Source organism: Impatiens glandulifera, chromosome 7, assembly GCF_907164915.1.
Source record: "Impatiens glandulifera chromosome 7, dImpGla2.1, whole genome shotgun sequence".
Classification (NCBI taxonomy): domain Eukaryota; kingdom Viridiplantae; phylum Streptophyta; class Magnoliopsida; order Ericales; family Balsaminaceae; genus Impatiens; species Impatiens glandulifera.
Window position 1 is genome coordinate 24,018,140 of NC_061868.1, and position 17,425 is coordinate 24,035,564.

General features: G+C 36.0%; 2 protein-coding genes across 2 annotated transcripts; both read right to left on the reverse strand.

Moving 5' to 3' along the window:
* Window positions 1–325: 325 nt before the first annotated feature.
* On the reverse strand, window positions 326–9,603 carry LOC124945223 (probable methyltransferase PMT11). Its single transcript, XM_047485615.1, has 9 exons — window positions 8,881–9,603; window positions 8,550–8,699; window positions 8,186–8,456; window positions 6,862–6,972; window positions 6,315–6,474; window positions 5,101–5,358; window positions 4,874–4,996; window positions 1,140–1,217; window positions 326–1,002 (listed from the first exon to the last, which is right to left on the reverse strand). The coding sequence occupies exons 1-9, from the start codon at window positions 9,571–9,573 to the stop codon at window positions 795–797; spliced, it is 2,052 nt and encodes a 683-aa protein (XP_047341571.1). The 5' UTR covers window positions 9,574–9,603; the 3' UTR covers window positions 326–794.
* A 4,317-nt stretch (window positions 9,604–13,920) lies between these two features.
* On the reverse strand, window positions 13,921–15,693 carry LOC124909627 (calponin homology domain-containing protein DDB_G0272472-like). The gene is made up of 2 exons (XM_047450290.1): window positions 14,167–15,693; window positions 13,921–14,049 (listed from the first exon to the last, which is right to left on the reverse strand). The coding sequence occupies exons 1-2, from the start codon at window positions 15,691–15,693 to the stop codon at window positions 13,921–13,923; spliced, it is 1,656 nt and encodes a 551-aa protein (XP_047306246.1).
* Window positions 15,694–17,425: the final 1,732 nt, after the last annotated feature.

Here is a 17,425-nt window from a genome sequence, read left to right on the forward strand (position 1 = left end):
TGTTAAATGGGTCATATTAATTTTTCATTGGTGTGAAATGTGATAAAAGGGTAAAACATATTTTATGTTTAATGATCTAAAATCATATTATTTAGACTTAATTTTGTTTGGCAGGGACAGTTTATTACTTAGAGAATTGCAATTTTGGGCTGAAAAGAATAGGAGATTAAAAAGTTATATAAAGAATGTTATTGGATTTTTTTTTTTTTTTTTTTTTATTTCTATGGATTGTCTCATGGTGGTATTCCTGTGTTAAATTTCTGTTTTTGACATGAATATAGCACTTGTTCTTCGCATTGCTAAATAAAATAAAGTAAAAAAAACTTCACTAACAAATGCTGAAACCCATCTTTAGATTACAAAATACAATGAGTCATGGGAATTAAACATACTAAATTACACATTTCTTTCTTAGAGAGGAGTGAAAAGAATAAAATATGATTCACTAAAGACCCTAGAAGAAGGTTAAAGTAGGCATGAAACCATTTACATGTATGCTTTCTAAATTGGGTACGACCCTTTGTGTAAATATTTCTGAGCTTAGGATGACCAAGTCTAGCTACCATTGACACTGGTAATTCCTATAGACCCAAATTGTTTCATAATAAATTAAACATGAAAAAAATTAAAAACATCTGACAAAAAGAGGTTTGTTTACCTCTAAGTTGTTACATTTAGCTTCTAAATCTATCCCTAACAACCAAGATGGAACTTCAACACAGCAATTCCGGAGATTCTACAAAACATGCCCATTTCTCACACTAAAGGACAACCGGATTTTCAAGCATCGTTCTTCATTTTCGAGGCAAACGTTTATCACCTATTAAGATCCTATAACTTGCATTTGGGCCCTCAGATGTAAGTCGAATCAGTACATGCCAACCGACGGCCTTTGCTAGATGTTGGAGTTCATCCATGACTGCAAGAGAATCGCGTATGTAAACCCGTCCTCCAGGTCTCAATATTCTATCCATTTCAAGCATGATATTTGAGATGTTACATCTGGCCAAATGAATTAGAGTAAATGATTTTGACTAACTAGAGTGTAACACAAGGTCCAATGAACTAAGTGTGAAAGTAGATAAAATATATAATAGGAATCTTCCAACAAAACGTGAGCACAGCAAAAGAAGCCATACCTTTTTCGCTCCTTAGAGAAAAGTCCAGCTGCATGCAACAAATCGTATGTTCGTGGGTATGTGTCAAATGGTTCACACCTGGAAAAGGAAATTTTGAAAGGCAATATGGTAAATTTCAAATATCACAACATGACACAGACAGAACTAGCAGAAAATCAATTGAAACAATGCCCATTTTGGAAGAAACAAACTAACATGCTTTACTATCACAGCTTATTTGTTTAATAATAAACTGCTTATGCTGAATTAGATGAAATATATAATAACAATAATAATACTATAGGTACTGGGATGGAGAGCTACACTGCGGTCGGAGTGGGTAAATTTATTAGTTTATAAGCATGTTGAATCTTCTCTGCAGGTTCACGTCTTGCTTGAGGGTGTTCATGAGGAGCGAGGTTATGTGCATCATTAAGGAAAATCGCCTGGAGATCAACTGACTCTAGTTCGCACTTTTACCCTTGTCGGTGATGCCAAGGCATATATTTCTAGCTCTCCTGCTATTATTTTCTTATCTTTTCTACTTGATCTTTCATTAATCATCAAATGTTTTTACTAGTTTTTAGCAAATGAATGCCAATGCTTCTTCGGAGTAACCTCATTGATGTAGTTAGTATAATCGCATTGATCTGTGTATCAAATCCATCATTCTTTCTATTATGTACTTTTCTTAGGGATAAATTGAATTGCAAATTTTATTTCGGCAGAAATTGTGGAAAAAACATAGAAGTTTTTCTTAATATGCAACTTATAATCAGTGTTCTCATTCGCCTGGATCATATAGATTTATCTAGTGTTCCGATTTAGTGATTATACAGAGCGTTTGCACAATACTAGTATCTGAAGTTTCAATAAACTATACTAGTAAAATTTGTACAGTTATAAAATTAAACCTAGTGATTATTCAGCCAGATGATGCATTAATCTTGTGGTTTCAGAGTTGTTTAGCTATGAGATACAAGGGCTTGATTTTGCAGGGTATTGTGTCCAGCAGTAACCGTTCATTACAAGTGTCACAAAAAGAACGGGTTACCATTGCTGAACATTCAATGAAAAACAGGTTCTACAAAGTTGCTAAAAAGGTTAGTCCCTTTTGATACTTGAAATAAGCTGTTGTAGTCATTTGTTATATACTCAAATCAGAATTGAATTTGTTATATACTCAAATCAGAATTGAAGAAAGTCACAAGTTTATAATATTGTATGTTCTAGTTAGGCTTAAAATTGACAAAGTCACAAATTCATGTTAAAATTGCTGACATATCTGCAATTTTACCCAATTATTTTGTTCTCCAATTTACACTGATTTATTAAATTGCTGGATTTACTTTGGTCTTTGTTACTGGTTTATTGTGCTTTTTGTTTGTCTTAAAATCAGAAAGTGTCTGAAATAAGAAACTTTTCCATAACTATATAAGAAAAAATAGAAGATTGTATAGTCACTGGTAGAGTATGTTGGGGAATTGTGGAAGAATAATAGTATACAGTGAAGAAGAAATGAGAGAATATAGAACCTAACAGGGTAGCTCAATGAAAAAGTTCTTACCTTAGATATCAAAAGTCTCATGTTCATTAAGAACGCAAGAAATAAAAATTGAAAAGGATAAAAGAGATGAGAACAACAACTAGATAATGGCAAAAGAGAATAAGAAGATAAAGATTCATTTTAATTTGAATCATTCTTTAACAGGGTCAGACTCCATTTAGATTAAAAGTATTTGGACTTCAAAATTAATATAGTTTTCTTTTAACTTCAATTTGATTTCGAGAAATGGATCAACTGGGGCAAGAGCAATAACATTGATGACGACTGGAAGTCCATCCCCTCATCTGGTGGTGGACGATTTGGAAAGAAATGAACAAAAGAACCTTCCAAGAGAGGAGTTATGGCACCGAACGATTAAAAGGGTTTATGCTCTATGCGTTTGCCTCTATTCGGAACAGAGATTTTTGTACAAGATGATAATTTTTTGACCTTATCGGCATCTAGCCCCTTGTTTTGTCTTTTGTTTTGTTCTGTTTTCTTTTTCTCCTCCCACCAATTGTCTTCTATTGAACGCTTCTTGCGCTCTTTTATTTAATGAAAATTGACATTTTTCAAAAAATAAAAAAACTTTAATTTGATTTCCTGCCTCTAATTTGTTCATTAGAACAACAAGATAAAGATTTTATTACTTGATTTTATTTTCATCCTCTACAAAATTTTAGAGATAATTTCAGGTTATTCTGAACTTGTAAAATATGAGCTAGATATGTTTTTTCTCTTCTTTATCTGTATTATGTTCAATTTCCCACATTTCTTTTCACATCTTAATGATAAGATTTCCCTCCAAAGGTCATCAATCATCCTATATACAAGGACCCAGTATTCTTTGAGATGAATGATAAGATTTTTAGCATATTTCTTTTGCCTCCAATAGGCATGTTAAAATGCACTCGTATGCTATGAGATGGATGACATGACTGATGGGATGACTGATGATGACTCTTACAAAAAAAGTTAAAATGACTGACAATATTAAGAGACTTAGGCCTTGTTTGTTTGGGGTTATTCAAATAACTATAACCCAAAAAAATCTCCACCTTCTCAAAATTATCAACAATCATTATTTTTCAAATAACTAGATTATTTGGATAACCCCAATCCAAACATGCCCTTAGAAATGCTGCTGAGGCATCATCTTTAGATTCTCTCTACCCAGTGAAAAAAATCCTAGATTCTCCCTTGTATAGGTTCATGCGTATATACTCAGATAATTTTTAGCTTCTTTTCACTTAAAAATAAGTGACTAAAAGATAGTTATAAAATAATATATCCTCACCAGATTTATAAAAAAATCCAACCAAAAGGCTTAAAATGAGTAAATGTCATTAGAATAAGAAAGAAAGTGATTTGTTTTCCAATAAGCAGCTTAATCCACTAAATAAACACAGTAACATTTGTAACTGCAAAGAAAAATATGTTGAAAAGGCCCAGCCCATGTATGATAGAAGATCTTAGGCCAATTAACTTGTTAGGAATAATGATTCATACATTAGACTAGAATTCAAGACTACAAAATCTTATTTGAGGAAAACATGTCTAACAAGTTTTAGTATTGTTTAGAAGTTTGTATTCCTAACCGGTTTTATATTTTGACACCTGGTAGAAGAAAACTTATATCTCCCTCAATTCTTAGCCAGATGTAATGAGGCTTGGACCTACACTCTATAAATATAGGCCAAGGTCCTCCATAGGCTGCACTTTGCATTCACCTATTCTAACACATCCTAAAGAGAGAAAACCAGAGAGATTGTGTTTGTAACTCTTGTAAATATTTGATTATAGCGGAGAAGCCAAAGCCCAGCTATGGAAAGTGGATGTAGGCACATTGCCGAACCACTCTAAACTGTTTTGTGTTCATCTTTCATTTCTACTCAAAGTTCTTTCTAATTGTTTCTAGGGTGCACTCGTGCACTTTTCTACATTGCAACATCTTTCATCTAGCAAGTCTTTGGGCAAGAGGATTGTAAGTCTGTCTGTCTGTGGCTTTATCCTCACCAAAAGTAAACAAGGTACTTACTAAACGTACAGGACCATGAAAGAACCACTTAACACCTTAGCAGCATAATTGGTATACTATGACCATTGACCACCACATCACATCCACATGAATGAAGGACATGTAGAGGTGAGGTAAAAATTTGACCTAAGCAGAAAACAGGAAATTTTAACAGGAAAAATAGGCATTTACCAATCGTGCATAACTCCCAAGAGTCCACGGTCATAAATGAGCGGCAAAGTGTTTGGCTCGCTGACAGGAATTACATTTAGAACCCAACAATCAAGTTTATGATCAATTAAAGCTGCTGCAAACCTGCCATAATAATAAAATGGGTTATCAAAATTATTGAAGAATCAGATTAGCTTCGAAAGTAGCGGGAAAAACAATAAGGATGATAATGATGATGACTATAATACCCTCCATATCCAGCACGCATGTCTAGCACATTTCTAAGTTTAAGTCGTTTCCAACGCAGACCATGAATATATCTTTTTATTATTTCGTTCCAGTACTTTGACTCTGCCCCGAAGAGCTCTTTTCTGGAAATGAGTGCATCCATTTGTATGCTCTGGAGCCTGTCAGGGGCATTATGCAAGCGGGCAGGCCAAGAGGGAACATTTGCTCCACTTCCATCGTCAGGGAGACGTGTAATACATGTTTTTAGAGGAACATACCTAGATATGATCATGTTATATAAGAAAAAATGAATGGAAACAAAATATATGTATTCATGTATCTAGTGATTAAACAAGAAAATACTCTTTATGTTCTGTTTGATTTGTTAAATAGGTGTGTTATTTCATCATTTCAGGTTCATTCATTGCTTTAATGTCTTGCCATCATTTCTTTCCATTTTCTTGAAATTCATTTAAAACACAAAATGGGATGTAGAGAGTATTCGTCAAGAATGGTTCAATAGATCATAAACTTAATTAGGAATATGACTTAGCTTTGAGTTGACTTACAAAATCAAGGCTACATTCAGGTTTCTAACAGAAAAACATTTTATTAATAGCTATATACATATACCAGAGCCAATATTTTTTAGATAAAGATAAAAGCAAAAACTTAAGATACATAAAACCTTAGAATTGGAATTAAATTTTGATGCAGTGTTTCTTCAGAGTAAGAAGTACTTGTAGAAATTAAGATATAGGATATAGATACATAAAACCTTAGAATTGGAATTAAATTTTGATGCAGTGTTTCTTCAGAGTAAGAAGTACTTGTAGAAATTAAGATATGCTGAAATTAGGATCCACAAAATAGACAAATTAAGAGATTGTCTATAAAGTGATGAAAAAGTTTAATGTAACGTCAAGTGATGGTATACAAAAACAGAACATTACGGAAATCAATCAAGGTCTACATTACACAAGTGTACGTTACATGGATGTTCCAAGTGAAAATCTGTTCATGACTATTGAAAACTTAAAAAAAATGCAATTGCTATCTTACAGCAGTATGCACTTTTTCAACATTAAGCATCTGATTAACTGCTTTTCAAACAAAACAAAAAACATCTGATTAACTAAAAGATATGTAACACTTCAGTTCACAAATTACTTACTAACAGTACTAGTCCCCACAACCAAACCATACAAGGAAAAATAGCAGAAAGGAGACATACCAAACATTGTCTGGATTATCATTTAAATCACAAAGAGGAGGACTCGTTCCATCCTCACGATCTAGATAACATCTGTTGTTGGAAGGCTTCTGCCAAATAGCAATGTAACCTTCCTTCTTAACAAGTCTCCAGCAAATCCGAGAGGTAAGGTTAATCATCTCTGAAACGGATGAAATTGTAGTTTATTAACATTTCAACTTATGGACACAAATTGCAAAGATCAGTCTCCATTCAGCTTTTGATCTATAGTCAGTTTAATGACAACACATTTTTGTAACTATTGCATCCGCTAACCGGAAACATGAAGATCTATACTAAGAGCTAGGGCCAACCACTGGGCCTGAAAAGAACACACAACAAGCCCATTACAATCACCATCATCACAAAGATTTTTCATATTGCACAAATGCGTGAAAACAAAATAATCTCATTATTAGAATAATCTACAACTCATAGTGACAAATAAGAGTTCAAATTTCAGAATTTCACTGACTTACTGACTTGTTCACTAAAACTCCTTAAGGAGTTTTCAAAGGTTATTTATTACCTTGCCACTGCTCTTCTAAGAGTGGTTCATGCTTATAAACAGGTTGTGCTGCCCACACAAAGTATCCTCCAGCACGTAGTATTCTGTTGACCTCAAGCAGATATATTCCATCTTCAACGACGACATGTATAGAGAATGCAACATAATCAGTCATTTTTAAATATAAAGATAAATTTTGTGGGCTACAACTGAAATATAAACTAGAACTTAGCTCATAATACAATGATGACTGCTTGTACACCAAAATAATTGTATAAAGAAACATGTTTCAATGTTGTAGTTGAAAATGATTCATATTAAAGTTGCAGTTAGTTTAAGTACAAATGGTGTAACGACTGCCCCACTGTCTCCAACATGGACCCAGGGAAACTGAATTCTCCATGAATCCATGAAGATGCGGAGTCCACCCATTGAAGATTCTATAGAAAAGATATAAGAAGCTAGATGACAAATATTCTGCAAGAAAATATATGCATAACACATAAAATGAAGCATAGGTTTATTCGTTTTGCTCTGATTTTGGATTTATACAAAATCCGTTTGTAAGATAATGCACATTTTTCTCTAATCTCTCTTATTATAAATTCTACATCCTAAGGGCATGTTTGTTGAGGTTAAAATCCAATTATTTAATTAATCTAACATCCCATCAACCAATCAAATTTCTCATCAAATTATTTGAATCATCAATTAAAATAGAAAAGTACTCTTATTCTTTATAACATTTTTAAAATACCTACTGAGGATATTTTGGTCATTTTAGCCAAATAATACACTTTCTCACCAGACAAGATTATTTTCAAATTATCTGATTTGACACAAATAATCCAATATCAAACAACCCCTAAAGTACATTACTATCTTAACACTTTATTCTTTATTAATGATTTCTGAACATTTTAAATCATAAAATTACTATTGCCTGTATTCATAATATAAACCAAACAACCTAAGGTCTGGATTTTCTGTCGTACTATATATCAGTTTATATCACGTGAACCATATTCACAACAAGCTTACACATTATTACATGAACTATTTTCAACCATATAATCAAAAACTACCCATGCCTTTTCTTTTATGCCACATTATAAGCTTCAGGAAAGTTTACTTGCAATTTACATTTCATACTGTAGTAGAGTGCTCCCAAACTCTGTAAACATCTCCTGTTCAATAGAAACCAACTCTAAACCTATATATTTTTTATTTTGAAATGTTAAAGTTTGTATTAAAAAGAGTTGTGGCGAATGTCATTTCCAATAATACATACAAAGAATGTGTCTACCATGTTTTAAAGATATGACTTGAATCAAAAGATAATTACCATCAGAAGTCCAGTTAATTCTGCATCTTGAGCAATGTATCAAATCAAAAGCCTGACTTGGATACAATAGACGTCGAGTAGCAAAAGCTGCCACCATAGCAGGCACTCCGCGCTCAAGTGCAAATTGAATCTGATTCTCGTGAACATCCTTTGGGGCTATTGACAAGGTTATCACATTCCTCGACAATAAATAGGCACCAAAACTCGCAACACCACATCCAACATCTAAAGCAACTCGTGTATGCCGACCGAATGCAATATCAGGGAGCATCTATGAACAAGAAATAAAAATAAAAAAAATAAAATGAAGGCCCAATATGACATTGAGATATATTCAAGGTCTGGATTTTAATAAATGAACAACCTTCTGAATCTGATCCAAATAATGATCTGCACCATGTATGAACTGTGTGCCACCCCCAGGAAACTTGAACTTATCTTTGTGTAATGAAATCCAATTTTGACCCCCTTTATCTTCAACTAGACGAGCATGAGGGACATTGCTGAACCATACCTGCATTTTTCATTAGCCACTCTGTTTACTTGTGATCCTCAGTTGACAGCACAAATTAAGTTACAAGTTGATCAATATAGTAGGAAAATGAACATATTTTCAAAATAGAATGCCAAAAGATGAACTTGAATGTTATTATTATACTCAAGAAGCCATGAAAATAAATCGACAGATGAAAAACCTCGTCTCGACTTTGCGGCCATGGGATAGGTGTTCTGTAGCCCTTGGGAGGTGGGACCAAGCAATTCAGTCCGTGGCCTTCGTCGGGGCAATGCCGTTCGAATTTCTCACCGTTTTCTGTGGAGTTCAGCCTCCGAATCGCCTCGATATTGTCCAAACAAGGTATATACTCTCTCATGCTCTCAGGACACACTCCAAACTTGTTGACAAGAATAATTATTTTCCCCTCGTCACCACTGTGCATAATCTCCTTTTCATTCTCGCTAGCCAAATTCTCGACACCATCTTTGTCAATCTCTCCAACCTCAAAGTTATCCGCCATCTTCCCATTTTCATCAACGATACCAAACCATAGCAATAAAGGGGGCGGCGGAGGGATGGGAAGTTGATCCGACGTAGTGGGTGGAGGAAGCAGCGGTATGGATTGATGTAGACCGCCGCTAAGATTTTGGCGTGTATGATGAATGAAAGTGGAAATATCGGAAGATCTATTGAAGTTGGGAGAGAGAATAACAGTAGGGGTTTGATGGGAATCCTCCTGCGGAGGTTGTCCCCAGTTGAAGAAGACAAGTTGTTGATGACCGTCTGAGGAATGCTTGCCTAAGTAGAAGAAGACGAGGGATATGAGAAACACGGAAGAGACCTTAACAAATGCAGAGGATTTACAGAAATCCCCATTGCCGAGGGCATTCATTTCTTAGCTTCGGTCGAATTCCGAGCAAATGCAACATTGGACCTCATATAATAGTGAGTGATTGAGTGAATGAGGATTTTATTAATTTTTTTTTGTCAAAATTATAAAATAGATTCACTAAATTGGATTTAGCTCAACCTTTTATTTATTTATTTATTTATTTATATATATATATATATATATATATTTGTTTAAAAAAAATAAAATTCTCCAACTACATTTTTATTATAAAAAGCTATTGAAATGTTTTTAATAAAAATAAAAGTCATGTACTCTAATTTCTATATAGAAAGAAGATTCTCCTTTGAAAGCAATTTTTGTTCTATTTACTATAACTTAATAATTCCCAAATTTTTATAATCTGAAATTTAAAATGGAGAAAAAAAAAATTATATATTTAAAAAACATAATTTGATTAAGTAGGACATTATTTTATGGGCCCTCTCCGATCGCTCACTTTTAGCCCTCAAATTATTTTTTGAAACAAATCGCCCTTCAACTTTTAGAAATGTCACCCATGGCCCTTTCTGTCAACTTTTTAGTTAAACCTAACGACTTAAGCTTAAAATATATATTTTTTTATATATTATCTTTAATCTTATTTTTTATATTTATATATATAATTATTAAATCTCTTATATATAATATTATATATATATAATATTATATATATATATATAATATATATATATATATATATATCTTTTATTATTATTATTATTAATTTCTATATTTATATAATTATTAAATCTCTTATATATATTATTTACTTTTATATATATATTTATATTGCAAGGTTATCATTACTTTTAACCATCAAATTAATTTTTAAAATATATAATCTATAAATTATATAAATTTATGTATATATATATATATAAATATATAATTAATGATTAAAGATAATACATATAAATTATTTTTAAACTTCGTTTTATAGATATAAATATATATATAAGTAAATAATATATATATATATATAAGAGATTTAATAATTATATAAATATAAAAATTATTATTAATAATAATAATAATAATAATAAAAGATATATATATATATATAATATTATATATAAGCGATTTAATATTTATATATATAAATATAAAAAATAAGATTAAAGATAATATATAAAAAATATATTTTAAGCCTAAGCCGTTGTGTTTAACTAAAAAGTTGACGGAAGGGCCATTGTTGACCTTTCTAAAAGTTGAAAGGGCGATTTGTTTCAAAAAATAATTTGAGGGCTAAAAGTCGAAGGCCGCCCAAATAATTTGCCCTTATTTTATATGGACAGGTGACAAAATACTAGTTCCCTGTATAAAAAAAATTATACTAAATTTTAAACAAATTATTTTGAATTGAATACTTAATACTTTTTAATTATTATGTTTATCACTAAATTTAATTTATGATACTATGAATTGATTAATTACATGAAAGGTGTCCAAAATGTTAATTGTATCAAAATTATGTTTAACATATAAAAAAAATGAAATGTTAAATATGTGTAAAATAATCGAGTTCTACCGAATTATTTTTATAAGGAGTTTAAGCGGGCTTATGCAAATGCATATGGTATATTACCCTTGAGCATGTCCTGTTTATACCTCTTCCATGTGCAAAAGCAATTAGGGCTCATTTTCAATTTTTTTTACAAACTAAGAAGATGTGAATTGTCTTAAATTGATTACTTTTGTATCCGATTTTCAACCTAACATCCTCTTCCTGTGTACGTAACAATACATACTATTTGTAGTTTGAAAGGACAAATGAAAAACTTTTTCTGTCAATGAATTGGACCAACAAATTATAAATACATACCCCAAAATTGTTTTGAGCTAGATTTAGGGTTTTAAATTTATTTTTAAGGAATTTTTGTTAGATACCTTATCTTGAAATAACATAAATGTATATATAAATGTTGCTATAAATAAATTAATTAAATATAATGTTATAAAGAATACAACGTTGATTCGAGTCATGTGCTTAACAACTTACTTTTAAAACAGTTTCATTGTCTCTTCTTATACTAGAGCTTATCACAGATGACTATCTCTCAGGATACAACAAATCTAATAGTGATTCAGCACTGGAATCACTACGCAACGAAATTGATAAAATATCTGAATCGATCACCGAATTTCAACGAAAATACGACGAGTCAAAAACTCGAAGAACACTCGATTGAGTGAAAAATCAAAGAATACTCAGTTGAGTTAAAAACTTGAAGAACACTCGATTGAGTGAATAACTTGAAAAACACTCACGAAAACAAAGAAAAAAACCTTTCGAATTCTAAAGATTTTATGAAATGAGTGAAGAAAAAGATATGAGTTATTTGAAGAGTTCCAACATAAAAGGGATATTTATAGCTGTAAATTAAACCATTACAATAAATTCATTTATCAATCTAACGACAAATAATTCATCCAACGACTGTCATTCCTAGACTCTTGGCATTCGATCTTATCCATTGACATTCTATCTTATCCACTGACATTAAATTTCACCAAAAATTCACATTCTAATTTGACATGAATTTATATTTATTTGGATTAAATTATATTTAATTTATTTATCCAAATTCACGTTTCCATTTAATTAATGGAATTAGTTTAAAATTCTAACAATCCCCCCACATTAATGGAAATTGGAAGGTTAACCCGATAAAAATTTCCATGGTTGAAATCTATATAGGATATGTAGGTGTAACCCTATGAACATTCCTGTTAGGATCTAGGTAGCCGCTGGAGGACCGGGGGTTGAACCGGTTAGCGGTTCTCACTCGAAGGGTGGTGGTTAATCCGATTAGAGATTAACACCGGGGTTTCAATACTACACAACCTGTCACAAACCCTTGAACTAGGTTCAAGCGCGGAAGAGGTTTGCTTTCAGGTTGAAGCGGCACACTTGTATGATAGGCAGAATCGGTATTGTATATTGGAAGTTTGAGATTTGATGGGTCGGCTTCGGTAATCTGGAAATTCGGCTTTGAATAGGGTTAAGTCGGTTATAGCGGTACGGATCGGTTAGATAATAAAACCGGCAGACAGTAAATAACAAGACAGATTTTATGGATGTTCGGAGATAAAACTCCTACGTCACCCCTTCCTCTCGAAACCGCGAGAAGGATATTCACTAAGGAATACAAGTACAATTCGATCGAGACTTATTTCCTGCTCGATAACACTCTTACAATTTACACCGAAATTGTAAAACACACTTTAACTTTAGCGCTTAGGCTTTCTTGAAACAACACAGTCTTATCACTTGTAAAATAAATGCTTCTTAGAGTTTCTCACTTGTCCCACTGTGTCGCTTGTCCCACATTTACTCTTCTTCAACTGCCCCTTTTATAGGTGAAATATGCCAACGGTCATATTTCACTACCTTGAATCTGATTGGCTGAGCATAGGTGCAGTGATTCAGTGTTTCAGAGATTCAGACCTGCGGTCGTTTCCTCAGACCTGATGGTCAACCTCAGACTTGGCAGTCTGTTCTTCCGGTGTGTAAGACAAACCTGCCGGGTTTGTCTTTTACTTGATGTAGGCACTGTCTGTTGGACAGTTGTCTGTGCTTGGAAGATCTTCTTTCTGACTTATCCCGAAGTGGAAAGATCCGGTAGTACTGTCTTCTGCAGCCTACAGTCTTTCCTCAGACTTGTATGGATATGGAAGTGTTCAGTCTGTTCCTTTGGTATCATTCTCAACAGATACCCGAATTGTCTTCTTGTACTGGTCGGTCATTTTGACTTAACCGAATGGATTTCGGTATGAATGATGTAATCGGTCTTCTTCCGGTTATTCCTCTGCCTTGTGGCTGATCGGCTGTTTGATGTTTCCGGTTTTAAGCTTTGGCCGATCCTTTCTTTGTGCGGTCAAGTTCCAGGTATTCTTGGTCGGTTTACTAGCTTGACCGACTAGTTTTCTTAGCCGGTTCTTTTGTTTGTCCGGTCCGGTTCGTTGTCCTGCATGGAAGGTTTATTTAAGTTAGGTTTATTTGAACCGGTCTAATTTTATCTAACAATTTCTCCCTTTTTGATTATTTTATTTAAAATTATCAAAATCATGTAAGTTTGCAACCGTAGGCCGGTTGTTTTGTTTGTCCGGATTTTTGAAACTGACTTAGGAGAATTTTTGAAAAATTTTGAGAAAAATTTTGGAAGAGTCTTTATCTTTTATCTTATCAATTTCTCCCTTTTTGATTATTTTATTTAAAATTATCAAAACTAAGTAGAGATGCAAGAGATGGCCGGTTTCAAAAATAGCTTTATATATATGATAGATAACCGGAAAGGACATAATATATATATAAAAACACTAAGGCAAATAAAGGAAAGAGAGTCCCTATTCCGAGTCCGAGAAGTCGTAGATGCTCCGCTTTTTCTTTTGTTGTCGACTGGCCGGTTCAGAGACTCGTGGTCTTGTAGACCGGGACTGCAGTTGTTCTTCAACTTCCTCTTCGACTTGATCATCCTACGGCGGTATACTTGAGATGACCGTTTCAGTGACTTCATTGAGTAGGTCGGCTATTTGAACTTTCTTTGGGGCTTCCCTCTTTCGCTTTTTCGGCGCTGAAGCGGAGGCGGCCGCCTTTTTCTTCTTGTTTTCTTCTGCGAAGCCTTCCAGCCTCCGTTTTTCCCTTTCTAACCGCGCGTCATCTTTCGCAGCCTGAGCGGCTGCTTTCTTTGTAAGTCCCGGGAACAAGGCCTCTACCCTTTTAATCCGCTCGGCTTCCTCTTCCTCCTCGGTAAGTTGGGATGAACGCGGTGCCTCCTTCTCTTTACTTGCTTCGGCATCCAGCGCATCCTGGACCCTCTTAGCCGCTTGAGCATCATCCGCTACAGCCGCGGCGTCCGCGTTCAACTTTGCCTTTAGCATTTCGGCAACTTGTTCGGAAAGCGCCTTAAGTTCGGCCTCGAGACCCTCATTTTTCTTTTCGAGTTCGGAGACCCGTCCGAGTGTTGTACCGACCAGGTCATCACCCATCGTTGTCAATCGTTGATCGGTCTCTCTTTCAAGCCGGTCGAAGTCTTTCTTTAACTCGGAGGTCAAATCCTCCAGAATTGCGGTTCGCTTAACATATTTACTGCGCTGAGCCGTCTCTTCCTGCAGATCTTCGTCCATTTCTGAGAGTCGGTCCCGATTGTTATTCAGGAGATACCTTGTGTTGTCGGCGAACTTGAGTGCCGAGCCTACGATTCTTTGGAATCTCTCCTTGAATGGCTGAACCGCGGAGTCTTCAAACTCTTGAATGCGGTTATCAATCCGTTCTGCTGTTGATTCTTCAATCCTTTGAAGACGGCCCTCAACCCATTCCTTTGTGAAGTCTGATGCGGAGACTTCCGGTTGTGAAGGAGGGGATTGCCCGGTGAGTTTAGGATCCGCTCTTTCATCGGATTCTTTTGATGTCGCATTCTCCTTTGGAGGTGTTGGACAGTGATCCGGAGTCGTTTCGATCCGGGGAGCAGTATAGACCGGTATTTTCATTTGGCTGCATATTGCTTCTAGCCGGTCGATTTCTTGAATGAGTTCCCCTTTGGCTTTTTCAAGCCTTTCTAACACCCGCGGTTTTAAGGTGTCTTCCGGTCCCACCGTTTCGAACTCCTCCGTAATTTTCCGGATGCGTGTGGTTAGCTTCCGTAGTTGGACCTTTGGTATTAAGAGGCAGGTTCGGTGTAGTACCTCCTGAATTGTGTTGGAGTTTGTGAGATTCATGATCAAGTCCTCCACTTCCTTTAGTCTTTTGATGCAATCCAAGTCTGTGTGGCCCGGTAGGATTTCCCTATACGGTGTGCCGAACCGGTGCTCGTGCCATTCCAGGTATAGCTCCTCAATCGACTCGGCTCGCTTTTTGGCGCCTCGAAGGAGTTTCAGAGATATCCTATCGGCCTCTGCTTCTTCGGCCTCCTCATTCTCTTTATCGCCGCCTTCATCATTGGCTTCTTTATCACCTTCTTCATCATCCTCTTCACCACCCTCGGTGGTCTTAGGATTGGCGTCAGGATCGGTATTATCGGGGCTCTGGGCCGAATGCTTGTCCTCATTGACCGATCTTTCGTCCTCGGTCTTCTCTGTATCGGTTCTGTTAGAGTGGGAAGCCGACTCTTCATCTTCCATCTGCTGCGGCGGTTCCGAGAAAGTGACTTTCTCTTTTCCTTTGCTTTCGGCCTTTGTTTTGGCTGGGGCCGCTTTCTTGTCGGCTTTCTTCTTTCGGCCACTTGTGGAACCGGGGGCCGGCTGCTTTCTTTCTAAAAATTGTTTCGATCTGATGAGGCATCTATTTGCGACGATGGCGCCGGGGCCGATGCTGAGATTGTGGTGAAGGAAAATCTTACCGAGAGGAACGACGTATCCCCATGACCGGTTTGAATCCGGTTTCACCATATCCATCAAGTTGTTGAACACTGCTTTTGCCCAGTTAACCTTTGTTCCCTCTCTCAGGCCGATCAACATCCTGATTTTGTCCCTTGTGAGGCTGCTATAGTTTCCTCCCCTTGCCAGAATCGCCCTTGCGAAGATGTCACAGATTGGGATATACTCCGGCTTCAACGTTGATTTGCTGCCGAAAACTTTTATCGGCTCCTTAGTCGCCGAGAGAATCTGGCAAGCCGCCTCAAAGGTTTTGGGCTCTATGTCTGCCGTTGCATCCTGGCCGGTTGTTGGAAGGCGCAGGCTCTCTGCCATCGATGCCTCGGTGAGCTCTATTTCAGTACCGCATACAGTTGCGATGATTTTGTCATTTGAGATAGTTGCGGTTTTGAAAAATTCTTCGACCGCATCTTTGTAGATAACATGAGGACCGCCAAGGAAATATTCCAGACCGGTTTTGACTACCCGGTCAATAACCTCCTTTGCCTCGGACGTACCTTTCATTCGGATTTCCTCGAAATCCACCTGAGATAGGTGCTTAAACAAAGCCGAATCGCGCCCCATCTTAGAGATTTTGAGAGAGTTTGAGAGATAACCGCTTCAGAGAGTTAGAGAGCTTAGAGAGAGAAAGCAGATTCGCGTGAGAATGAAGTAAAATGACCGAGAGTCCCTTTTATAGATGCGGTTTGGAAGCCCAACCGTCCCATCAATATTGGGCGGGAGTTTTCCCTCCAAGTTGAAAGAGCGGCAAACAATGGGCGGGGAAGGAGTAGGCGCCAATCCATGGGCGGGGGTTTTGAGCGGGAAGTTTCCCTCCAAACCTTTTGCTTTCGTCATCGATGACGTTTGAGACCGATTGAAGCACCGGTTTTCTAAGGTTAACCGGTTATGTAAAGTTTTGCAATCTTTTGTGCGATTTACCTTTGAGACCGGATAGGAAAGCGTTTGTTTTGATAGTGTTAATCAGTTACTTAGATATTTCAAATGTTAAGAAAACTCGGTCATTTAAACTGAAATGAAATTGTATTCAAGAAGCGTTACAGAAAGAGGACCGATAAGTCGGTATTGAAATAGGCATACATAATTAAAGGAAAGGTAGAGCCTATGAAAAAGACATTCTAGAAATTCGGTCTATTGCCGAATCCTTGTCGAGGATGTTCGAGGAGGAGGCCGGTGTCCCTGGTCCAAACTCTGGCCGGTACCCAAGAATCAGCTTATTGATATGCGGTGCATAACCGAGACCTCTCTTGGTCAGCACCATATTCTTGAAGTTTTCGAATATGACCGTTGACCAGTTGATGGCCGATTCGCCAATGATGTGGGTCATAATGTTGTAGGTATTTCTAGAATACCGTTGATTCGGCGATTGACACAGGATCGAACGAATCACGATTTCGAGAAGTAGTTGACCGTGACTAGCAAGCTGGGTTTTTGGCCCATAGTGTTCCACCGGAGAAGGGGTGGCCGATAGGTATTGGGC